At 37.5% G+C, this 26,379-nt stretch overlaps 1 protein-coding gene across 17 annotated transcripts in view; it reads right to left on the reverse strand.

Moving 5' to 3' along the window:
• The window catches only part of fam118b.S (family with sequence similarity 118 member B S homeolog), a 50,596-nt gene extending 25,064 nt beyond the window's left edge, over window positions 1-25,532 (reverse strand). For 5 of the 17 annotated variants that reach the window (XR_005963038.1, XM_041571340.1, XM_041571342.1 and 2 more), the window contains exons 1-6: window positions 25,345-25,530; window positions 13,432-13,490; window positions 11,637-11,793; window positions 8,401-8,653; window positions 6,174-6,401; window positions 1,594-1,722 (exon numbers count right to left, since the gene is read on the reverse strand). Coding sequence is in view for 15 of the 17 variants with exons in the window: in XM_041571340.1 (XP_041427274.1) it covers window positions 1,594-1,722; window positions 6,174-6,401; window positions 8,401-8,653; window positions 11,637-11,713 (687 nt within the window). In the remaining 2 variants the exon portion in view is untranslated. Of the gene's footprint in view, window positions 1-1,593; window positions 1,723-6,173; window positions 6,402-8,400; window positions 8,654-11,636; window positions 11,794-12,524; window positions 12,551-13,431; window positions 13,491-25,312 lie in introns of those variants that run through there. The other 12 variants (XR_005963039.1, XM_018227809.2, XM_018227808.2 and 9 more) reach the window with 8 other exon arrangements.
• Between the last annotated feature and the right edge of the window lie 847 nt (window positions 25,533-26,379).

The following is a 26,379-nucleotide window of genomic DNA, read 5'->3' on the forward strand; positions in this document are numbered from 1 at the left end:
GAAAACAATTAAAAATATTCCCAACCCAACTATGCAGTTCATGATTGACTTATAGGTGCAATAATTCAAAATACAGTAAACAAGGCTGCAATAAGATATGCCATAAAAGGAACCTACTATTTATCTAAGTCACATTAAAGTTAGTAAATAAATTACTTGTCCACTCAGCAAATGTTTTACGACTCTCCTTTGAAGGCAAAAAGCAAAACACTGCATCAGCCAGGGCCCAAATTGTCATCTTTCTTCTCTACCCCGTCAACGAAAGAATTTGTCTCCCCTATTAATATGCTCCTGTAACTTAGTATGGGACCTGTTATCCAGAATGCTCGGGACGTGGGGTTTTCAGTATAATGGATCTTTCCGTAATTTGGATCTTCATACCTTAATTCTACTAGAAAGCCCTATAAGTATTAAATAAACCCAATATAAACCCAATAGACTGGTTTTGCTTCCAATAAGGATGAATTATATCTTAGTTTAGAACAGGTACAAGGTAATGTTTTATAACTACAGAGAAAAATATTTGGATTATTTAATAAAATGGAGTCTATGTGAGACAGCATTTCCGTAATTCATATCTTTTTGGATAACGGTTTTCGGATAACAGATCCCATACCTGTAACGTTATTTGTATTAAAGAATATTTTACATTTCTGTTTTTTTCTGGCTTGTTTAATATAGCACAACACTATTCCTTTACAGAAAAAATTCAGACCTTTACTGATTCAACTAAGCCATACGTGCAAACCACATGAATTTTTCAGGGCTGAGGTTGTAAATCACTATAGAATTAAGAAAAAGTATCACCTACAAGTTTTCAATAAGACATGGAAAAACATAACTAGCTCAGACACAGATTAGCAAAAGGCAACTGACACCATTATGCCTAATTCTATGAGTAAAACCAAAACTGATAAACATTATGGTACTAGTAGAAACTCACTACTATTAGAGTTGCTTAACACAATAACATTATAAAAACTTACTGTTTCCTGCACCTGTCACCTATGTGTATCCACAAATGCTCTCTCTTTCTTAATACAAATGCACCATGGGGTGGGGCAAGGCCTGTGTGAAACGTGATTTCGATACGCTGTATAACTATATAGTCTGTATTGACAAATAAAGGAATCTGGAATCTACTAGGAGGAATAGCCCTGCTCTGCCAACTGGGGAATGTGTGGTATCTGGGTCAGATAGCAGTAAAGGCGGACTGGGGGTGTGGATAAAGGTTCTGATTTTTATTTTGGAATTTTTGAAGGTATAGCGAGATGAATTCTTAACAAAACTAGGGTCTATAGTCTTTTGTTGTTTTAAACACATTTATAATCAATTTTGGATGTTATATGTCCCTTACATCAATGTTATGCAAAAGACATGTCTCGTTTTATGTTTACAATATTATTTCAATTATTTATTTTTTCCCTTTTGAAATATATCAATAGCTGTGCAATAATACTGAAGTTGTTCAGATTTACTATAAGCTAATCCTCAATACAATAACAATTGTAGGGTAACCAGATCACTTACAAATTCTAGTAAATGCATATTGCAGGGCTGAATAGAAATCAATGCAACTGAAAACAATCTTACCATGACTTCTGTGTTCCTTAGCACATTCTGGTAGCCAGCTGGGTGGAGAACAATACCACTGGGGTTTGTGTACACTCCATGTATGTGTAAAACACTTAGCTTTTTTTTCTCCTGAGCCCACTCTAAGACCTACAATAAAATAAATGTTAGTTCATTGAACTGTCTCATAAAGTCTCAAAGAATGACACTTGCCCATCCTTCATTATTCCATCAGCTCCCTTTATTTTCACTTTTCTGGTTCCAACTGTTTACATGACCACACTGAGGGAACAGATGCTGCAATTGCAGCAGCTCTTAAGTCTTAAGAAGCTGATGTTTGTTAGGATATTAAACCAACAGGATTACATGCAACCAGATATTGTAGTTAATGTATATGTTGATCACCAAGTTGCATTAATCCAGCCAAGTGGACCACATGTTAAATGTTCACAAGACTATGAAGCGCATCTTAGTTCTGTACCAGTTTGTTTAACCGGGTCATCAACAGTTAAAGGGTTCTGTTTTGGGCAATGGAAGTCATCAGCCAATTAGGTTTCCTGTTTTGAGCGACCGACTCTACTGTGATGTTATCAAAGTGAAATAATGAGCTACTGTTTTAAAAGGGTTAAATTCAATTATGTAAAATGTTTTATCAAAGAGAGCCTTCAGCTGACTAAAATTAAAGGTTTTATTATTATAATAGCAATGATTTTACTGCAGATCCTGGCTCTGCTCCAACTAAATTAGTATTAGCAAAAACTGCTGAAAGTTATTATTTTTCCCATAAGAGGCAATAGCCCATGATGTATTATTTTGTCTTAATAACAAATATGAGAAGGATGAAGCTGCTCATTGCTGATATTTTAAATCTCGGTTATTTAGCATTTTGTTTTGGGTGACACTTTACCCTTCTGTTCAGATAACATTATCAAACATAGGTTATTAAGCTGAAAGTTAAAAGGTACATTTTCATATGCTTTGCCCATATCCTGTACTGGAATGGTAATAACTAGGGATGTAGCGAACGGCGGAAAAAATGTTCGCAAACATATTCGCGAACTTGCGTCAAAAATGCGAACGGTTCGCGAACGTCAAGAACCCCATAGACTTCAATGGGAGGCGAATTTTAAAAGCTAGAAAAGACATTTCTGGCCAGAAAAATGATTTTAAAGTTGTTTAAAGGGTGCAACGACCTGGACAGTGGCATGCCAGAGGGGGATCAAGGGCAAAAATGTATCTGAAAAATACATTGTTGACACAGCGCTGCGTTTTGTGCTGTAAAGGGCAGAAATCACACTACGTCACTCAGGTGATGTTTCTGGACACGGAATGTGAAAAAGCTCACACAGCTAGGTGGCACTTGGTTAAAGACTGGGCAAACAATGCCTGCAAGGGCAACGTATACAGTAGTGGGTACGGAATATATTATTGCTGCTGTAAAAACATCACTCAGTTGATGTTTACGGACACGGAATTATTATTGTTATTTAGACAGAATGTGAAAAAGCTCACACAGCTAGGTGGCAGTTGTTTGAAGAACACACTGGGCAAACAATGCCTGCAAGGTCAACGTATACACTACAGCAGTGGATACGGAATATATTATTGCTGCTTGGAAAACGTCACTCAGGTGGTGTTTCTGGAGACGGTATTATTATTGATATTTAGACAGAATGTGAACAAGCTCAAACAGCTAGGTGGCAGTTGTTTGAAGAACACACTGGGCAAACAATGCCTGCAAGGTCAACGTATACACTACAGCAGTGGATACGGAATATATTATTGCTGCTTGGAAAACGTCACTCAGGTGGTGTTTCTGGAGACGGTATTATTATTGATATTTAGACAGAATGTGAACAAGCTCACACAGCTAGGTGGCAGTTGTTTGAAGAACACACTGGGCAAACAATGCCTGCAAGTGCACTACTATTGGTGCACTACTATGAAGAATAGCAAACAGCACTGGACACGTTAAAGAACAGTAAGATAAGTAAAATAAAAAAAAATATATATATGTATATTAAAAAAAAAATTACTCTGGTTGGTGCTGAACTACTAGGAGCAGCACACCAGTCCCACTCCCCAACACAGCTAGACTAATAGCACTGGGCTCTTATAGTAGCAAAGTAAAAAAACAAAAAAGAAAATAAAAGCAGTCCTTACAAGGACTATTGGGTTATTACAGCAGTCAGCAGATGAGATCAGAAGCAGTGCCCACAGCAGCTACATACAGAGCACTGCAGTAGAAGGTAGATTACTAGTCAGCAAAGCTAACTAACCTAAACTCACTGTCCCTCAAATCCCTGCAGAGTTCTGTCCCTACAATACAGAGCAGGATCAAGTAGATTACTAGCCAGCAAAGTTACTATCAACTGTCCCTCAAATCACTAAACAGCTCTCTCCATACACTAGCTCTTCCAAGCACACACAGGCAGAATGAAAAAACGCTGCAGGGCTTCAGTTTATATATGGAAGGGGAGTGGTCCAGGGGGTGTGGGGGTGGTCCAGGAGGGAGAGCTTCCTGATTGGCTGCCATGTATCTGCTGCTCTGGGGTGAGAGGGCAAAAATAAGCGCCAGCTAAGGCGAACCCAAATTGGCGAACATTCGGCGGACGCGAACGGTCGATGTTCGCGCGAATTAGTTCGCGGGCGAACAGTCCGCGACATCCCTAGTAATAACACATGCTTATCCTAAAGAAATTGTTCACATTGAAGTTTATTTTTAGTATAGTATAGAATGTCCTATTCTTAGCAACAGGGTTATTTGTTACAGTTTCTGAATTATTTCCTCTTTCAAGTTTATAAATGCACAAAGGGGCAAATTCACTAAGATGCGAAGTTGCGCCAGGCGCAACTTCGCCGCACTTCACCAGGCGTAGTTTCGCCAGGGCTCCGCAAATTCACTAAAATCCGAAGTTGCGCACAGGGGTAGCGTAAGGTTGCGGAGTTGCGCTAGCGTTGATTCGCTATATAAAGCGAAGTTACGCTAGCGAAGGCTAATTTGCATACGGCGCGAAATTCAAATTTCAATGGAGGAACACGTATCTGCACTACAAATGCCTAGAAAACCTTCAAATCTGCAAATAAAAATTTTATTTTGCCCTACACATGTGCCCACAGGAAATGTAGGGGGGAGGAAGGGGAGCCCCAAAAATTTTTCGATCTTTTTCAGCCTATCAGCCATCATGTAGAAAACACGCCAGCGTTTTTTGGGACTTAGAAAAAAAATTGACTTTTTTTAAACAATCCCTATCTACTCTATTGCGCTTCGCCAGGTCTGAGGTGGCGAAGGAAGTCTAGCGTAAAAGGTAGCGTTCAGTACACTGCGCAAGTTAGTGAATTTGCGTAGTTTCGTCGCTAGCGAAGATTCACCTGGCGTACGGTTGCGAAGTAACATTAGCGAAACGACGCCAGCGTTCGTTAGTGAATTTGCGCAGTAGCGAAAATGCCTAACGCTAGCGTTCGGCGCTTCGCGGCTTAGTGAATTTGCCCCAAAATGTCTGACCGTATCTGAACTGCCTTTCTGATTTTGTAGTATACATGCTTTTACCTTTATCTATGTGTATAAGACAACATGCCCACTCAAATAAAATATTAGGAAACATATGTATATGGGAAGACCAAGGACGATATTGGGCCAGTAATTTTTTTATCAAGCAGTAACAACGATAATATCGTTTACAGTGGGGTTCAATAACTCTTGCCTTATTCTGGATTATGTTAAAGGGGAACAGTCAGCCAGACACAAAAAAGCCTCATAATAAAAGTACTTTTTCAAATTAAACATGAAACAAATCAATTTTTTTTGTTAAAACATCCACAAAATTATTTTAAAATCTTCAACTTTCTATTCTTGCTAATAGATGTCACTGCACTCCTCACATTGCCCCTTTCTTCGCAAGTCCATCGGCATATGATATCCCATAAAAAAGTTTTGGCATGATGCAAAGCTTGATTTAATAACAGTGTCCACAAGATGGCACTTATCTGCTTCCTGTCATAGTGAATTCCAAGACTGAAAGAAACAGGATTTAAATATTTGATATAGTATAGGTTTATTTTGCTTAACCAACATGATAGAAAATTATTTGTAAAAATTTTGTAAGGTGAAAGAATTTAGACGAACAGTAACACCAAAAAATGAAAGTGTTTTAAATTAATGAAAATATCATGCCCTGCACTAGTAAAACTGATGTGTTTGCTTCAGAAACACTACTATAGTTCATATAAACAAGCTGCTGTGTAGCAATGGTGGAAAATGGAAAAAAGCTATATGGCACATGTTAAATAGTGGATATCAGATAACATCATTATGTTCTACAGAGCTTATCTGCTATCTGCTGTATAACCTGAGCCCTTTCTCTTTTGAATAGCTGCCCCCATTGCTACACAGCAGCTTATTTAAATAAACAATATTAGTTTTTCTGAAGCAAACACACCAGTATTACCAGTGCAGGGCAACACTGCATTATATTTTTATTTCTTTAAAACACTTTTATTTTTTGATGTTACTGTTACTTGAAAAAATTTAGGACCAGAAGAGGCAATTAGAAATATTCTAAAAAATAATCTTCAAACATTCTCATCAAAAAAATTCTTACCTGTTTTTCATCTGTCAAGTCTAATGATTCGAGTTGCTTTCCTTGATGAATGGCATATATTTCAAGCAAGTTGTCAAAATTAGTAGTTAAAACAAGGGCTCCGTGCTCCATTAGTTGTAACACTGACTGTAACAGCTGTTTTCCAGAGTCCTCCATCTTTGACTCAAGATCATCAAACACCTCATACAAGCAGTCTTTAAAGAAGGTGGACCGCACGTTGCTAGTACGCTGTGGAGTAATGTATACGAAAAAATATTAGAAAACTTTTTAAAGTCATGAATAGTACTTATGTAAATAAGTATCAGAATAAGCTGAAACACTGTACAGAAAAGGTGTTATTTGTGAAGGGTGCCATGGATTGCAAACATCTTAAAATGAATGAAAAGCACATTTGGATAACTACTTCATTGCTGCTTAGAGATAACAATTGGAAATGATTTGAACATTTTACCACCTTGTGGAAGTTGATGAAATAGAGCAGCTGATGCTTTACAGAAAAAAAAATCTTATTGTGTGGAGCATTTTGCAGTCTTTAGTAATTAAAGAGCTACTGACACTGGAAAAAAAAACTTTTTTTTTATCTAAAAATCTATCATAACATTATCTTTGCATGCAATTTATAATTTTACCATAAGGCTTGTGACACACACAGGCAGATTCAGGGAGATGTAGTCGCCTGGCGACTAATCGTCTCTTCTTCTGGATAACAATCTCCCCGAAATGCCTTTGTGTCTTTCCGTCCGATATAATGAAAAGTCGCCTGCACTAAATCTCCCCGAATCTGCCCGTGTGTCACAAGCCTAAAAGTATCTGCCTGATGCTTTTACATTACCTTTCTTACCCCCTTTTTTCCCTATGAGGGAGCTGCCATATCTGTGCAGCAGTAGTCTTAGAATTAGAAACTCCAACTGACAGCGAAAAACGATCAACATGACATATAGGTAACTTTTCATATTTTGAAAAAACATTTTTAGTATCAGTATCACTTTAATACAGGTATGTGATCTGTTATCCAGACTGCTTGGGAACTAGAGTTTTCCACATAAGAATTCCACAAGGGATTATGTCATTATTTTTATGGTGTAGTTTTTATTTCTAAATTACATTGTTTGCATTGAAAATAATTCACTCTACCATATAAAATGTTATTACTGTACCAACAAGTGAATTTTTTTAGTTGTAAATATTGATGTGTAGGCAGTCATCTCATCCCATTTTGCCTGATCCTGTGCTTTCAGAAAGAGCCAGTACTTCAGTATGGAACTGCTTTCTGGCAGGTTATTGTTTCTACTACTTAATGTAACTCCCTGGTCACGGCTCTGCTTCCGCCTGTAGCAGCCACCTTTGGCCTCGGGAGGAGCCCTCAGCTACTCAGATGCCGCCAGGTCTTAATAAGAGAGGAGCCAAGCAAGAGTTCTGGACAAGCAAAGGGCCACAATCGTTATCAAGGATTTAGGACGGAAGGCAACACTAACTTTACAAGGATCAAAACAGGATATCGTGGTCAGACAGGCCGGCGTCGGTACAGGCAGAGTTCAAGCAAGGTCAGACAGGCAATGTTTGGTATCAGTAGAGTGCAGAAAAGTCAGGCAGGCAAGGGTCTGGATTGGCAGAGTTCAGAGTAGTCAGGTATGCAAGGGTCTGGATTGGCAGCGTTCAGAGTAGTCAGGCAAGCAAGGGTCAATAGCAGGATCAAATACACTGACAAAACGCACCGAGGAACTAATGAAATAGACCTAACAATGGGCAATCACTTCCAGCCAGAAGCCCCTTTAAATTTAAATGCGTTCAAATTTCGCACCACAACACAATGTCGGGCACTAGACCACCAGGGTGCGCGTACATAACATTAAGTAAACCCAATAAGACTTGTTTTACGCTATGGGTTGCTTATGGTTTCGATCAAGCACAAGATTTTGTTTTATTATTACATAGACAAAAAGTAGGAAAAAAATTGAATGATTTGAATAAGATGGAGTTTACGAGATGGCCTTCCTGTAATATGGAGCTTTCTAGATAATGGATCCTATCACTATTAGAATTCAGAGCTCTATTGCAATGAGTACAACATTGAGATGTGGGGGATTTTAAGGAAGGCACAAAATAAGAATGCCTCTCAATTGTTTGCCTTACGGTAACCATGTGTTATGTAATGTAATGTACATTGTTGTGAATAGCACTAAAAAAATATTTTTACCAATCAAACATGACTCTGGATAACACTGACCGGTGACAGCTTCTGAATTAAGTCATGAGCCACATGAATAAGGTTCTTGTCCTCATGAAGGCATTTCTGGAACTTTTTGCTTTCCTCCTCTTCCAATAAGTCAAAGTCATTAGCAGCATCAAGAAGGGCCTGGATTAGTCCCTTCCAAGATTTTAGAGCCGGAACCTGAGGTGCAACAGCAGCACTTATACCTGTTCCAATAACCAAAACAAGCTCCTGAGGTTTCTTTGTCTTCAAACTTGGCAAGAGCTTTCTGAAATGAAAAACATTTTGTGTAACAAATATATTAAAGATTTTGAAATGATGTTTAGAATCTACTCCACTGCTTTCCTTGGTCCTTAAAATGTGACTATGTACTATTTTTACTACTTTTTTCATATAGTCTTATAAAAATGTATACGCCTTTCAAAATACCGGGTAAAGTATTTTGCAAACATTTTGTATTATGTATAAAACATTATGATTCGTCAAATAGGCTCTATTGGAAATTTCTCTAGAAGCACAACAAATGTAAACAATCACATGCAGCAACAACCAAGGAAATGGTATAAGCCTGCCTAAATATAGCATTTTAGGAAAAATATGCTTGTTACTGATCAGTGGCTTAAGTAACTGCATCTGGGACTTACAGGGCTCGGAAAATAATGACCTTATATTTTACAGGAAAAAGACCTGTGGATAATATGTTTAAAGGAGAAGGAAAGCTACCAAATCAGTTCATTGCCAATAGAATAGCCACAATAGTGCAAGTTACAACACCATTTTTATTCTTTCGAATGCTTTACCATACCTGAGCAAACCTCTCTAGACACTGTCTCTGTTTGTTTAGGATAGCAGCTGCCATTTTAACTTGGTGTGACATCACTTCCTACCTGAGTCTCTGCTCACTCATAGCTTTGGGCTCACATTACAGCAGGGAGGGGAGGAGGGAGGAGCAAACTGAGCATGCTCAAGCCCTAGCCCTGGAGGTTGAAGCTGAAAACAGGAAGTCAGATACAGAAGCCCATGTGTACACAATAGAAGGGAATGTGGTGTTTCTTTAGAGCAGCTTACTTTCAGGGTTTACTGGTGTATTTATACAGACCTTTCTCATAAAACGTTAATTAGTTTTAACCTTTCCTTCTCCTTTAACTCTGCACGAGCCCTTCATATTAGAAAAGCATTCTGAATCCTTATCTTATGAAGAGCCTATACATTTCTATTCAGCCCAAACATACCTCAAGAAGGTCTTGGGATTGTCACTTGTATTTGCAGCAATGAGAGTTAACAATAATTATTTGCTCTGAAGTGATTTCCATTTAAAAAAATGTATTTGCCTGCCTCTTATGTTTTGCCACTTGCAGCCCTATAACTAGAGAGCTTGCTCTTTAAGCTGATATAAATCAACATTGGTTGGTTCCTACTGAACACTGTTAATTCATAAATTAGTTACTGCCATTTCTCTAAAGCTGCTATGAGTAATGTAAATTATGAACAATCTCATTGCTACATAAAAAGCAGTAAATTACGTCATATCTTTTTAAATGTTCAAATCTTAATACCTTCAGTGATATTAAAGAACATTGTTACAATTAACTAAGAAACATATTGTGTATTATACAGATATGGGATCCGTTATCCGGAAACCCCATTATCCAGAAAGCTCCGAGTTACGGAAAGGGCATTTCCCATAGACTCCAATATAATCAAATCATCCAAATTTTTTAAATGTTTTCTTTTTTCTCTTTAATAATAAAACAGTACCTTGTACTTGATTCCAAACTAAGATATACGGTAATTAATCCTTATTGAAAACAAAACCAGTCTATTGGGTTTATTTAAAGTGGACCTGTCACCCAGACACAAAAATCTGTATAATAAAAGTCCTTTTCAAATTAAACATGAAATCCAATTTCTATTTTTTATTAAAGCATTCATGGCCGTTGTAAGCTCATTTAAAAATATCAGCTGTCAATCAAATATTGTCTGCCCCTCCTCTATGCCATGGGCATAGAGGCGGGGCAGGCAATTACTTTCACTTTCCATTCAGCACTTACTAGATTTCACTGCTCTCCCCACATTCCCCCGTTCTCTTTAACATTTAATTGTGTAGCCAGTGCATAGAAATGGACATCGGGTCCCCCATTCTGGTGCACAAACAAGATTCTGAGATGATGCAAGGCTTGTCTTAATAACAGTGTCCACAAAATGGCTGCTGCCTGTTTGCTATCATTTTGAATTACCAGACTGAAGAAAACAAGATTCAAATAATTTCTACAGTGTAATTAAAGTTCATTTTGCTTGACTAATGTGATAAAATAGGATTTTGAATAATTTTTTTGGGTGACGGGTCCCCTTTAATGTTTACATGATGTTCTGGTAGACTTAAGGTATGAAGATCCAAATTATGGAAACATCCGTTATCTGGAAAACCCCAGGTCCCAAGCATTCTGGATAACAGGGTCATACCTGTACTTCGGTTCAGTTCTTTGATGGAGTGTTGATTCATGCTTTAAATAAAATAAAATGCTTTTTTTTAGCATATTGCAGGCCAAGAACACATTATATGGCAACAGAGGACTGCAGGATCAAACAGTTTATGGATTGTAGTTGGCTAAAATCCAATTTGATTCTTTTTTTTGTTTTAACATAAATGATGTTGGCTTCAAAATGTGGCATTTTCTCAACCCCATAGTATGTTCTTTTTCTTACTGTATGTATTATATCTTAGTTTAGATCAAGTACAAGGTACTGTCTTATTACAGAGAAAGGGGAAATAATTTTTTAAACATTAGATTATTTGGATAAAATGGAGTCTATGGGAGATGGCCTTTCCGTAATTCGGAGATTCTGGATAATGGTTTTCTGGATAACAGATCCCATACCTGTAATATGTTACAAATCCCTTTGACATATCTTCTAGTGAAAAAGTACCACTGATCACATGTACAGTATATAACAAGGATATCATATTTACATTGCTTAAAGAAAGTCTACAAATGAATATAGCTAGAAATGTTTATTTCATATATTGACCTTATGGAACCAGCTGATTCAGCAGTCCTATACAAGTAAAGTTTCAGGCTTTTAAATATCACCCTGCATATGTTCAGTATGCTTCAGGCTGCTGATGAGAAGCTTAGATTAGGGGTCACCAGGAATCAACAAGCAAAACACACAGAGCTGAGGCTACACAACACACTATTGTTCACAAAAACAATGTAATCTTAAATAATTATATAAATATATAATCTTACCTGGGTTTCTTGGCAGGTGGGATGCCATCATCTATAAGCATTTGGCTCTCACACTTCACAGTTAGTGCAGAAGCCATCCAATAAACAGACTAAGCAGCAGACTACTAGGAATTTTAAATTTCACAAATGCATTACGAGACAATTCAGCAAATTCTTCCTAGAAAAAAAAACGATTTCACATATTTTGACACAATAATTAATGATAAATTTAAGCTATACTGTTTAGGCTGTATTATTTTTTGGTTATGCATCTCATCCCGTGGAGGTTAAGTTGCTAGTAGTGTTTTTAACCTGGTTTGTGGATCTTCTTTTAACACAATGTTTGTCTACTTATAATACATATACTGTATGTTAAGAATGAATGACATAAAAGACACAGTGGGGAGTTCCAAACAGAGCATTAGCAGTGTTCCACCTTTGCTGTGTCATGTATATTTTTAATACCTGCATTTATACAAGCATATTTATAGAAGTATTTCAGTTCACATGTTCTAACCAAACTATTAGGTTATATTTAAGGCAATAATGGGTGGGACCACAAAGCTGAAAGATATTTGCCCCCAAAAGAGCAAATTAATATACATACTATAAAACAGACAATATTAAGTATAAACTCTGCTAAAAAAATACTTAATTATTAAATAAAGCCAATATGATTGTTTTGTCACCAATATAGATTCATGCAGCTTAGTTACCATCAAGTACCATTTTATTATTACAGAGAAAAGAGAAATAAGCTTTCTGTATAAGGTAGCAAATACATGAAAATACCAAAAAAGGAACAATATTAACCAGTATATCTCATAAAAACTCAGACATCTTACAAGAATTATCCTGGAATAAAAGAATCTCATTGGCAATAGTGAGTGTAGCTATCAATGTACATACCTTGGTACAAATGACAGACTGATGCCAGTGCATGGTAATGTTACGGAAGGCTAAAAAAAAAAAAAAAAGGCCTGTCCTTGAACTCCTCCCTTCCTCGTGTGCATTGTTAAATCAAAGCAGGAAGTGACTAATGCAAAAGGCAGTTCTTTCTCTCCTCTTACTAAAAAAACAACCAGCAAATGTCACAGTACTACACATTTTCTAGTGCAGGAATGCCCATAATTTACTAATGCGAGGTCTAGTTTTAGTGATGTTGTCCCATTATGATCTACATCCATAAAAGCAATTAGTATTCTGTTCCATGGAAAATATTACTGAAATATTATATTGATTTATGAAAGAATATATATTGCTATGTTTAACAAACAACTATTTCTTATGTAACCTTAACATGATAAATATCTGAATGAAAAGCATGAAATAAGAGGGTGATTTAGACAAGCTATTTGTTGACATGTTTTGAGATCTACCGATCACCAGCTAAAGTTCTACTGGTAAATCTGATCTACCTTTTGGGCACCCCTGTTTTAGTGTATACACTTTTAGATTAGAAAATAAAATTTATTAACATTAATGCAACTGAAAAAATATGTGCCATCACAACATTTTATAGTTAGGTTAGTCAATCTGAAATTTACAATGAAATACACGTCTGGCTCTGGATGAGAGGCAAAAGAGAAATATTTAGCATAATATTGTCTATTTATATATAAATACTGCATCTTAGATTCTTTGGTGAATGACATGAAAAAAAAAACACAACAAAAGAACAGAATACACATTACACCTCTACAAAATTATGTCCTAGTGCCCATACATTCCAGTTATATTTCCCAACAAGTTATTAAAGTTAATTACATTTAACAATTGTATTATTAACAAAAGTTACAGAGGAACTGAAGTATACCTTTCTGATTAGCCGTTATATCTTCTGTGTCTTTGCCAGCTGTACTCAGAAAGGAAAACCTAAAGGAAGTGAAACTAGCTGAAAATAGCTGTGATTCAGTTACACAAATGTTACTTTTCTATTGTTTAGGAAAATACACGGTCTCACAAAAAAATCACTGGGAAAGTTGCTAAAATAATGCCAATCTACACCATACTAAGGAGCAGATTTATTAAGGGTCAAGTGAACATTCGAATTTTCGATTCTTTTTTTTGGCCAAAGCTCTCGAATTCGAATTGTGAATTATCCAAACTCGATTCGAGTTTAAATTCAAATCGAAATTCCAATTTTGAGATTTATAATACTCTGGCCCTTTAAGAACTCAAATTCGACTATTCGCTACCTGAAACCTGCCGAATTAATGTATAAGTCAATGGTAGAGGTCCAGGGACCAATTTGACGATGTTTGTAGCCTTCCTGCCAATCAAGTTTTTTTTTGGAGGAAAAAACTTGAATTGAGTTTTTTAAATTCAAATCGAGTTTTTATAATTCAAATTGGATTCGATTTTGTCAATAAATTTCGACTAGTCGAATTTCGAATTTATGGGAAAACTCACATGAATTCGGAATTCGACCCTTGATAAATGTGACTCCCTGAGTTAACTTAAAGGTGAATTTCCCCTTTATGGTAGCCCAGAGATCTCTTATTTATATGCAAGTACGGTTGGAATGAGAGATAACATGTAAAATGGGATCCAACTGCTCACAAGGTCAATCAGCAATGTACTACCAAAACTTGAAGGATACAATAATAATATGGTGTGATAATACAAGGTAAAAAGTATACTATTTTATCTTACTTGAACACCATTACGATCTTAAAAAACACTTTTCTAGTGACAACAGATTATACTTGATAAACCACAGGGCAGCTCCGCTTTACACTCTTCAATATAAATAGACATGGACAGTTATGCAAACACAATATTCTAATATATCACTTTAGCTACCCTATAATAATTGCATGACAGTTAATTGCATCTCACATATATGGACTACAGCCTGTACCCTAATTTCTTCTCTCTGTTTCTATTTTCCTTACTCGCCAGTGGCCACTATTATCCCTAATGTTCACATACTGATGGCTGCCATATTCAAATCCCCTTCTTTTTGAAAAATGAAAAATAAAAGAAACATTGAACTGAAAAAAAGAAAAGATTCATGTTCATAATAAAAGTAAGGTACATTTTTTGTGTGAAAAGTATTTTGGGAACAGAGTAAAATTAGAAAAAAAAAAAAGAACCAAATAAGAAGGTACAATTCATACAACAAAGGAAATTACAATTAACAGCACCTTACAGATCTGTCGCCTCTTGCAAAGTTCTAAAAAAAGGACAGCTTGGGAGACACCCAGCCCTTTCCAGCTCTAATTGCTCACTGCAGAGTTATATGTTTGAAGGGAATGTAAACAAAGCTGAAGCCTTATCGCACAGCTATCTGCTGTTTAAGACATGACAAAGGATATTTTCAAGAATGTGCATGTTCCTTGCAGATGTTCAACCTGTTCTGCTTGTGATGTTTTAAAAGCACAACTACTTTGGCCTCCTGTATTAGATCTTCCACTTAGTAAAGGCAGTCATGGAATATTTAAATTCAAAAAAATGGGGGAAAAATATATAGTTACGTCTGCAAAAATGAATATCAATTTCACTGACCGTGAGCCTGAAAAACATCATGTTTCAAAACAAAAAGACTTCATTGCAGGGAAACTGTCTGATAAGTAAAGAAAACTGTGATTAATTTAGGGGTTGTCTCTCTGTGTTCTACAACGGACAGCTAATGAAGCAAAACACTCCTTCTTTCCTGTCTTTCATTTTGCCTTTAGTTAATACAGGTATGGGACCTGTTATCCAGAATGCTCGGGACCTGGAGTTCATACCTAACATCTATTATAAAATCACGTAAGCATTAAATAAACCCAATAGACTGGTTTTGCTTCCATTAAGGACTAATTATATCTTAGTTTTGCTCAAGTACAAGGTACTGTTTAATTAATACAGAGAAAAAGGAAATCATTTGGATTATTTGCATAAAGTAGAGTCTATGGGAGACGGCCTTTCTGTAATTCGGAGCTTTCCGGATAAATGGTTTTCAGCTAACGGATCCCATACTTGACATCACTGAAAATACCATTGGCATGTATTATTATAGGTATCATTCTATTAAATGACAAGTGATACACACTTGGCATGATTTTCATGCCCGTAATCATTTATGCCCATTCAAATGTTAATTCTACCTCCTAGTTTAAAAATCATGTTTGTATTAATTGACAATAAACCTAAAATACAATGCTGATTCAATGTAAAAAAATCTTTGTTAATCTTTAAATTAACTTTTATTATAATGTAGTGTGTACTATTCTGAGACTATTCTACTGTATATGTACTATTCTGAGACCTTTATCTCAAAAGTTTGGAATTTCACCAGCTATCTTATTGCTAGGATCCAAATTACCTTAGCAACCAGGCAGTGACTTGCATTAAAGACTGGAATATTAAAGGAGAAGCAAATCCTAAAGTTAAAAAAAACCCAATCCCCTACCCTACATAGACCCCTCCCTCCCCCCCCCCCAGCCTAGCTGCTACCCTGGGCAAATGCCCTTAAAGGGGAAGGAAACCTCGTCGGCGCTAACCCCCCTCCCGTGTATTGCCCCCCCTCCCTCCTCCCCCCTGGCCTACCCCTCCCGCTGGGCAAATGCCCCTAACTTGTTACTTACCCTTCTGCGCAGGTCCAGTCCAGGGAGTTCACAGCCGACATCTTCTTCCACGCGATCTTCTTCCTCCTTTGACCGGCGCATGCGCAGTAGGATCATTTCGCCGGTACGATCTACTGCGCATGTGCGTGACTTTTGGCGCATGCGCAGTAGATCCGTACCGGCGAAATGCTCCTACTGCGCATGCGCCAAAACGCCGGTCAAAGGAGGAAGAAGATCGCGTGGAAGAAGATGTCGGCTGTGAACTCCCTGGACTGGACCTGCGCAGAAGGGTAAGTAACAAGTAAGGGGCATTTGCCCAGCGGGAGGGGTAGGCCAGGGGGGAGGAGGGAGGGGGGGGCAATACACGGGAGGGGGGAGGGGGGTTAGCGCCGACGAGGTTTCCTTCCCCTTTAAGTCTTTACTTACCCATCAGTGCAGATTCTGTCCAGCGAAGTTCACTGAGTTTTGGTGCATGCGCAGTTGTTGCGAAACAGAAAATTGCTGTAACTGCGCATGCGACAATACGACACTTACTTCCCGCAGATTCCCAAACAGAAGAAGATGGCGCCCGTGCACTCCGCTGGACAGAATCTGCACCGAGGGGTAGTCAAGATTAACAGCTAGGCTGGGGGAGAGGCGGGGGTCAATGTAGGGTAGGGGGTAGGGTTTTTTTAACTTTAGGGTTTGCTTCTCCGTTAATAATAAAGGGTCTAAAGAGAAATAATAACAATAAAATTGTAGTTTCACAGATCAAAAGTCTTTTTGGCTGCCTGGGTCAATGACCCCCATTTGAAGTAGTGGTTAAATAATTAAAAAATTATAAGAAATTATGCTTAAAATGGACTATTCTATGATATACTAAAAGTTAAATCAAAGATCAATTTGCTCTTTAAGCTTGATATAGATTGTTTGATTTTGAAAATCATTGCAAACATTGTTATCTGTTAGGGTCAGAATGGCTGAACGCAGTTATCTTGACAAGTTAAAGCTGGTCAAACAAAGATCAATATGGCAAGCCAATATTGCAGGGTTGTTTCACAGTCAGACCACACATTTACAATGCATCAGATTGCACTTTGCCTTTTAGTACTGAAAAATAGGTTTTGCAGATGGCACTTTAAACAAGCACACAAGGGAGGTCAGCAGCCAACCTGATCAAGTACCACATCTAGTTCCTTCATCCTCTGAAATCCAGTTGCTTATTCAACAGAACAAAAACAACCTCTTTGATCTAATTGTACAGCAATTAATGGCATGAATGTAATTCCTGTGATTCACCAGCAGGATGATTAGATTAGATAATGATTCATCAGCATTAGGGATGGGCGAATTTTTTCGCCTCGTTTCGCCGAAAATTATTACAAAATAATTTCGCCGCGCCACAAATTTTTTTTGACGCCCACAGACTTTAATGGGCGTCTGCGACATTTCGCCGGCGGCAAATTTTTGGCGAAGCGAAACGGGTCAAATTCAGCATGACATTAAGGGGCCGATTCACTTCGAGTGAAGGATTCGAAGTAAAAAAACTTCGAATTTCGAGTAGTTTTTTGTGCTCCTCGATTATCGAATTGGCGTAAATTCGCCTGAGTAGAATGAATCGAATAGATCGAGCACAAAAACGCTGCGACTATTCACCATTCGATAGTCGAAGTACTGTCTCTTTTAAAAATACTTTGACTGCCTACTTCGCCACCTAAAACCTACCGAATTGCTTTAAAAGCCTATGGGAAAGTCCCATAGGCTTGTTTTCCAAGGTTTTGATCGAATAAAAAGGCATTCGATCGATTGAAAATCCTTCGAGCGAATATTCGTTCAAACGCCTATTCGCCTGGCAAATATTCGCCAATTCGACTATTCGCCAGCGTGTAAATTCGCCCGAATTGCCTATTCGATTCTATTCGATTCTATTCCCCAGTCGAATTTCGAGGGATTTAACCCCTCGAAATTCGACCCTTGATGAATTTCCCCCTAACAGTACAAAGCTGCACCAGCCCTGAAGATTCATAATTATTTATAATAGTTACAGCTTATTTATGTTAATTTATCAAAGTAAAAATGGTGAAGATGTTTTAGCTTTTGAGAAATCCTTTTATAAATGATCATCTAGTTACAGGCATTTGTGGTTAAAGTGGTGATCTAGCCAGTGTGTTTTATGGGAGGGCTACATATACTCTATATACAGAGGAGACCTCCCAACTGTCCCGTTTTTTGCAGGACAGTCTGGATTTTAATAGCTCAGCCTGCAGTCAAGGATTTCTTACTGAGTTTCTGAAACTTAATTAAAATAAGAGGCTTTTGGCAGAGAGCCCAGAACACTCAGCACTTGTATTTTGATACAATTGTAATTATTTAAGATAAGCAAAGAAACAATTGTAACTATGTAAGATAAGCAGGTCTCTTGGGAGAACTGAGATTTGCAGTTTAAAGGGCAATTTCATCTTCATTATCAAAACTTTAACACATAAAACCTGACCCTAAAACTCTCAGAAATGTGTTCAGACTTTCCATAAAATGGAAATGGACATGGTATTTAGAAACAAAAGTTATCTTTCGGTCTCGTCTGTTCAGAGAAGACTTTTTCAACAGACTTCTGCCACATGATCTGTAGATGGCCAGTTTGCTAAAGAGTGACGGGAACCCGGAAGCAAGCAAGAGAAATCACACATTCAGGGGGACGGCACCAAAGGGACTGATGCGTCGGGCGTCCCTGTTGTACCCCCACTAGACCACCAGGCAAGTGTCTCACATAACAGCTCCCTGGTAAATTTTAGAACAACACTCAATAGTAAAAATCCATGTCCCACTGCGACACTTTTAATTACATTGAGTACGAGAAATAACAGCCTGCCAGAAAGCAGTTCCATCCTGAAGTGCTGGCTCTTTCTGAAAGCACATGACCAGGCAAAATGACCTGAGATGCACCTACACACCAATATTACAACTAAAAAAATACAATTGTTAGTTAATGAATTAAGTTTTATATTGTAGAGTGAATTATTTTCAGTGTAAACAGTGTATTTTAGAAGAAGAGAAGCCCTTTAAGACAGGACGTTCCACACGAACAGCTAATTATGATGATATTGATTGAAACACTTGACTCTTCCCCCTTAAATAAAATGGTAATCCTAGGAGTTCACATATTTTTGAAACATATAAATATGTAAATTTGGATCATATTCCTCAATAAATAAATGAACAAGTATAATGTTTTTATTCGATTTTATTAATTTATCTAATTTTAGGACTTGCATAAAAAACAGATCACGTGTTAGGTCATATTTATGTACACATGCTGTAAATACAAAAGGGTTGAATATATGTGTTTAATACTGTATAAATATTTGTGAGTCAGACATAGCATTGGTATTGAACATATCTGAATAGATTAGGGCTGAAAAAGAATGACTACAAAACTTGACTGTTCCTGAACTTTACAATGTTGTTTTTCGAAAGCTATCTTTTCAGTGTATGTTTTTGTTAGAAAGGGCACAGATAGGATTCATTAGAAAATTAGGGGCGTAACTACAGAGGAAGCAGACCCTGCAGCTGTAGGGCGGAGCCCAGGAGGTATAGGGGCCCAAATTCATATAGAAGTTAAATAAATATAGGTAAAACTGGTAAACCTCTAGACATTTTGAAGGCCTGAAAAATAATTTGCTGTGGGCCCCATTAATATCTAGTTATGCCACTGCAGAAAACATTGACACATTTAATGTCTTTCATTATGTGAAGTAGTCCCAAAAATGCAAAAAGTGTTCTTTGTTCTTACAAAACAAATAAAGTTAAGAATTCTGAAGATAACTCAATAGGGGGAGGGGGATCAAAGGGTAATATTGTTAAGATATACCAAACAAAAATTTTTTATTGCCTACACCCAAGCCCAGAAGAACAACACTCCTTTCTGTTGGCTAAGCAGTGTTGATGCAATCCATGAAGCAATATGATAAATAATTGTATGCTCCATAGATTAGCAACTGTTGTTATTTGTTGCAATTCTTTTCAGCAATTACACTCTAGTCCCATCGGTTGTTTTATCTGATTTGCAGACAGAACAATGGCAAAATATGAATGAGGTTAGAATTTTAAACCTTTTTTGGGAACACCAGAGCAAAATTTGTTTTGGTGTAAGATCCAGGAAAACATGGGAATCAGGGAAAAGCACCCATTAAAATACATTATAAATTGATGTTAACTCAGAGTATGTAAATTCAGACTTCACTGCACACTGGGCAATTATTCTTTTATTGATGTCAAATGTATGTAGAAGTCCATTAAGAATTGAAAGCAGGAAAAAACCAAGGGAACACACAGACTTAACTGAGTCAGCACACTCAATGCAAGTGTAAAATGATACTGGCACACTTTCCTTCCAGTTAGCACATAGAACCCATGCTACATCTCTGACTGGCCCTGATATTTCCAGGCTGAGGCCTTAGAAAGCTGTGCTAAACTGGAAAGAAGCGGTTTCCTGCAGCTGTCATTACAGTTTTAAAGGAGCAGTATACTTCTTATTTTACACGAATTCAATAAATAGGGCATGTACTGAACATACTTTGTGCATAATGTTTTAGCTAAAAACAAATTATGACATTTGTCATGCCTTGAGCTAAACAGGGCATACTCAGAAACCAAAACTATTTTCAGTTTTCAACTTCTTTGAAGTAGATTACCAGTGAACAGGCAAACCCTCTAAATAATATACTTTTGTAAGTGTATGCTGCAACAAGGGGGGAGGAAGAGCTCATCATCTAACTCAATTAACCAATTACATGAAGACGGAAATCACACACATTTTTCATTAGACCTTTATTAGATTGTAAACTCTATGGGGCAGGGACCTCCATCAGCTTCTCTTCTTGACACAAAGCTCTTTATCTTAATTATAACTATACTATGTATTTATTTGTATTGTATTTATTATTGTAACAACGCAGTTACTTATTGCTTTGCTGTATAGTGCTTCATTCTCAAGCAGCACTATATAAATACAATATACATACTTATACAATAAAGAAATGCAGCTTTTTTTGCCTGCAAACTGTGGAAAAACATTATCATAAATTGGGGGAATGCGTAAGAGTAACAGGAGACTGGGGACACGGCACAAAATTTGGTAACTCCCAAAACAATTTGGGGGGGGGGTTGACAGCTCTGCTGCCTAACTTTATTGGCACCCAAACCAAAAAGGTCATGGTTGTACTATTATGATAACGAGGCCTTCAATGTAGTTGTAGAGCCATATTTACCAAAATTGTAAGTTTGGGTTGTAAATTTGGAAAAAATTTAAAAAAAGAAAAGTTGGAAGGGCAAAAATCTTAAATGTATGTTTATTTATTAAAAAAATAATCTCAATTGCCTGATTGCATAAAAACGTGTATAAAAACATATGCATTGACTGATCACTATATGATTCGGCTTATTTAGATATTTTGATAAATTTGTACAAAAAGAAATATTCATTTACGTTTTTCTTAATTTGGCAGGAAGTGAGCTCTAACGACATGGAATCCTATTTTGAAATTCTTGTTTTCTTGAATATTTATTTCAATAAAATCTTGATGCTATATTCTTTTGAGCGTAGCTTAGAAGGGAGCCATGGGGGAATGATTCAAGCTTGTGGCTTTAGAGATTGATCCTCATCCACATGCTTTTTATCCCTAATCAATGGGGAAGATTTGTCCATATTAATTTTGCTTTATAACTGTTTGGATGACTGAAAAGGAAAAAAAAGAGGTATAGCTCATCCGTCACAACTTCAGCCCGAGAGTCTCAGACCTTGCTTACTATTGTTATGGCTACACTAGTTATCTAGGACCCAACTCTCAACCTGATACCAATGCTGCTAATGACAGTGAGGTATTGAAGAAATTTAAAATACGCAGCAGAGCAGCGGCTAAGATAATGTCACAATTGAATGAGGTAGGCCAATGCACAGACATTAAAGCGGACCTGTCCCCTACACATAAAAACCTGCATAATAATAAAATCCTTTGCAAGTGAAACATGGACCACAATTTATTTTTGTGTTAAAACATATATACCTGTTATAAAGGTGTTTAAATAAATGAGCTGTCAATCGGATATTATTTTCCACACCTCTATGCCTGAGGCATAGAGGTGGGGCAGTCAATCACTTTCACTTTACATTTAGCAATTTCTACAGTATATGTCACTTTGCTCCTTACATTACCCCTTCCCTTCTCAGCTGCCTGCTTGTTGTGATTGTGTAGTTTCAAGACTGAAGGAAACAAAATGTAAATAATTTTATATATATAGTATTGCAGAATCTGCTTACTTTGTTGGGTGGTGCTCTATCTGGGATCCTTGCTGCAATTCTTGGTATCCTTAGTCCATATATTCATAGAAAATCAGTTGGCACACGCTAAAGCATTCGTGCTAAATAGTTGTGGTTTTATTGAGATCCCCACAACGAGCACCTGAGAAAGGAGGCTGTGCCTCCGAAACGTTGTGGGGATCTCAATAAAACTACAACTATTTAGCACGAATGCTTTAGTGTGTGCCATCTGATTTTCGAGGAAAAATGTAAATAATAAATATAGTGTAAGAAAAGTTTGTTTTGCTCGACTAACATGATAGGAAAGAATTTGGAATTATTTCTTAGGGTGACAGGTCCCCTTTAAAGAAACAAAATGGATGATTTAATCACAGTTCTTGACATAATCATCATTTATTTATATAATGCCAGAAAGCTACTCAGCATTTACAGTAATTTATAATAAACAGGGGTCTTACAATAATTTAATAAACAAAGGTTACGGAATAAAAAATAGGATCATAGGGCCCACCGAAACTTCTATAAATCTTGATGTGTACAAAAAAGATGCACAATTACAATTGCAGCTGAAAAATGCTCAAGAACGGATTGAGTCTGCAGATCACAGGGAAATCCCTCTAATAATCCAGAATCTACAACCGACTAACAAGCGACTGTACAATCTATGCTACTTCCAAAATTATTCGTGGACCAACTGAAATGCAACAGTTTGATTATGAAGGTCATGGATTCCAAATGTACGCATATATTTCTTCTACTACTCTGCAAGATAGCAAATCTTTGCACTGGCTCTATAACACCATAAGATCAGGTTTTGCTGGCCTTTCCCAGTCCGCCTGCTGTTCATAGTTGGAGCTAAACTACAATGCACTGACCTCATACAAGTCCAGTCACAATCCTCTACAGACTTTCAGATTTCCCACATATGACAAAAAGTGAGTAAATCTGTTAACAGCAGTACAAGTATCTATCACCAACAGGTCACACCTTTCTGATCACTGCTGGGTTTCCCTTATACAACTTTTATTGACTGCTCCCTTTCCACAAGTGCAAGCCGCATAGTTAACAAAAATTATTTTCTATTCAGATTCAACAACTAGGGGGTAAATAGAAACAGTGTGTTTTCAAGTCATCAATACAACTGCTTTACGAATAAGCCATAAATCCAGGCACATAGGGGAACCCTATGGACTGTCTTAAGAAATAATGAGATATGGGTCACTGAGAACACTAAAGTGTATTTACCCAGGTGTGTTTGTATTCTTGTCTGTGTCTACCCAACTCCCATTGTGTGATTACACAGACAGATTCTCGGTATCAATGCAGTAACAACTTGTACTTGCATCACACCTAGTAACATGAAAAGTGCTCCTCTCTATTTCCAAATATTCATTCAGTACAATGGTTGCTTCTTTTCAGGTTGATCAAATAACTTAATTTATTACATTTGTGCTGATTGTTTGTACATGTTAACTGTACTGTAAGTGTGTTTGCCTGCCATACTCAACACTCCTATATAAACAATAACTCCTATATAAACAATAACAATAATTCCACAAGGGAAACTATTGCCTTTGCTATTCTGTAGGTACTTTAGGTAACCTGCATAAATAGGCAGGGGGACAGTGGCCTAATTACAGCCCCCTGGGGTGGGAGAGATGCTGGCAAGAGGTATGGGGAAACCTAATATTATTATTATTATTATTATTATTATTATTAATATAGATTATTAGATTACATTCCTTTGAAATACAAATCCCACTACCCTCTGACAGCCTTCAAGTAATATGTTGGAAGAGTTTAACCAAACAATTTGTTGGGTTGGTTGTCATCAACATACCTGACATTTTATACAAAATACTTTTGAAAAGCATTAGTATGCCCCACCTTATACCTCATTACCATTAACTGTAAACTTGTTTAGGCACGGCCTTTCTCAGTCTGTATTTAAATGTATGTGTTTTTTTAGCAAGCTCTCATTCTTTGTATGTTAACTGTTATGTGTTGTGTTTGTCCTCCCTACTCTGTAAAGAGACAGCAGTACAGGTATGGGACCAGTTATCCAGAATGCTTGGGGGTTTACGGATAATGGATCTTTCCGTAATTTAGATCTTCATACCTTAAGTCTGCTAGAGAATCATGTAAACATGAAATAAACCCAATAGGCTGGGTTTGCTTCCAATAAGGATTAATTATATCTTAGTTGAGATCAAGTACAAGGCACTGTTTTATTGTTGAAGAGAAAAAGGAAATCAATTTTAAAAATGCGGATAATTTATTTACAATGGAGTCTACGGGAGACAGCCTTTCCGTAATTTGGAACTTTCTGGATAATGGGTTTCCCATACCTGTACTATATAAACAATACTAATAATTCGGCAGGGAAAACTGTTGTCAGTGCTATTGTGTAGCTACATTATTTAATAGGTAACCTACATTGATAGGCAGGAGGACAGAGGAGTAATAACTGAGCCCCGTGTGGTGGGAGAGACCAGCTAGTAGGTAGTAGGGGTCCCAAAAGTCCTTATGGGCCCTATTATTAAGTTATTTCCTTCCCTTCCTTCCATTTTTGCCCACAAGCATTCCTTTGAGTGTTCAGGTGTCTGATGTAGCTTCTGGGGAATATACTTTAGTTAAGAACCAACCTGAAGCTTTAAGAGTTACTAAGGCCACTGTACAAATTAGCACTAGTTCAGGAATCCATGGCAACCAAACAACACTTTGCATAAATGACTCCATCAGCTGTCTGAGCTAAGAACTGATTGGCTACTGCCCAGATGTACATTTGTCCAGTGGTAGCAAAGGAGCCGGCTGTGTGTGTAGCAACACCATTTAGAGCCCGTACTTACTTTTACTTCCCGTCCATTGCTAAGGTATTTACCTGCCGTTTCCCGTACGAACGCAAAGCTGGGCACTCATTAGCAGCCTCGTGTTGCTCTATAATCCTCACTGCATAGCGCTGCCAAATACTTTCCCTTGGTATCCGCCGGCTCCCACTCAGCCCTTTGACTGTTGTTGGCTACTGCATAAGGTACGGGCTGCTGTTGGGGTCAGTCTACCTTGTAAAAATGCAAGTGCGACTGATCGACTTGCAGCGTTCCTCTGACGCCTGCTGGACACTTTTATTCACTACAAAAAATGTAGACTGCAGTTTGGCTTCTACATACGCACAGCTCTTACAATTCTAAGATACCTTGCTCAGGCAGAAACGATTGTTTATAGCTAGAAGATTAATAAAAGTGATATGTGCCAACATGTCTGTCTGTGTGCTATCTTCCAAACAACAGGAAAAGCAACCCATACGCCATCTTGATTGATGCGTTCACTATAAATGTTATCCCATGTTATTTTCTTCAGGAACTTCCTGCCCATATTTTCATCAACTTTCCAGAATCTCTGTGACAAACATTGGGCACCTGCCTTCCTGCAAGGACCACATCAACATGCCTAGTCACAAGCATTTATAGGTCTATGTATGAGCACCTTTATCCAGTCAGCCACCTGTGTGACAGTAGCAGCGAAGAATAGATCACTAGGCTGAAAAAGTATTTTGTGACATGTGTGACTGAAAGGCTATGAGACAAGATTGTCTGTGTCTCATAAATGATTTACAAGGTGCAAAAACAAGTGCAAGTTGAAGTTCTGCTGTCCTAGCTCTAATGGCATCCGCTGTTGTGTCAAAAGATCAAATAAAGGTGCTTGGTCAGCAGTACCGGGCGATGCCAGCTGTGCACCAAAGGCAAAGCAGCTGTGCCCAGGGTTACAAGGTCTAATTTTCAAAACCAGCCAAAGTCAGTAAGAAAACCAGCCCCAAACTAGCCAAGGGGCACTTCAACAGTGGCCCAAAAATAGCACAATTTGTGCAGTGAAAAAAATTCTATAAAATAAATGAATTATGTTAAAATACACCTTTTTA

The sequence above is a fragment of the Xenopus laevis genome, chromosome 7S (assembly GCF_017654675.1).
Source record: "Xenopus laevis strain J_2021 chromosome 7S, Xenopus_laevis_v10.1, whole genome shotgun sequence".
NCBI lineage: Eukaryota > Metazoa > Chordata > Amphibia > Anura > Pipidae > Xenopus > Xenopus laevis.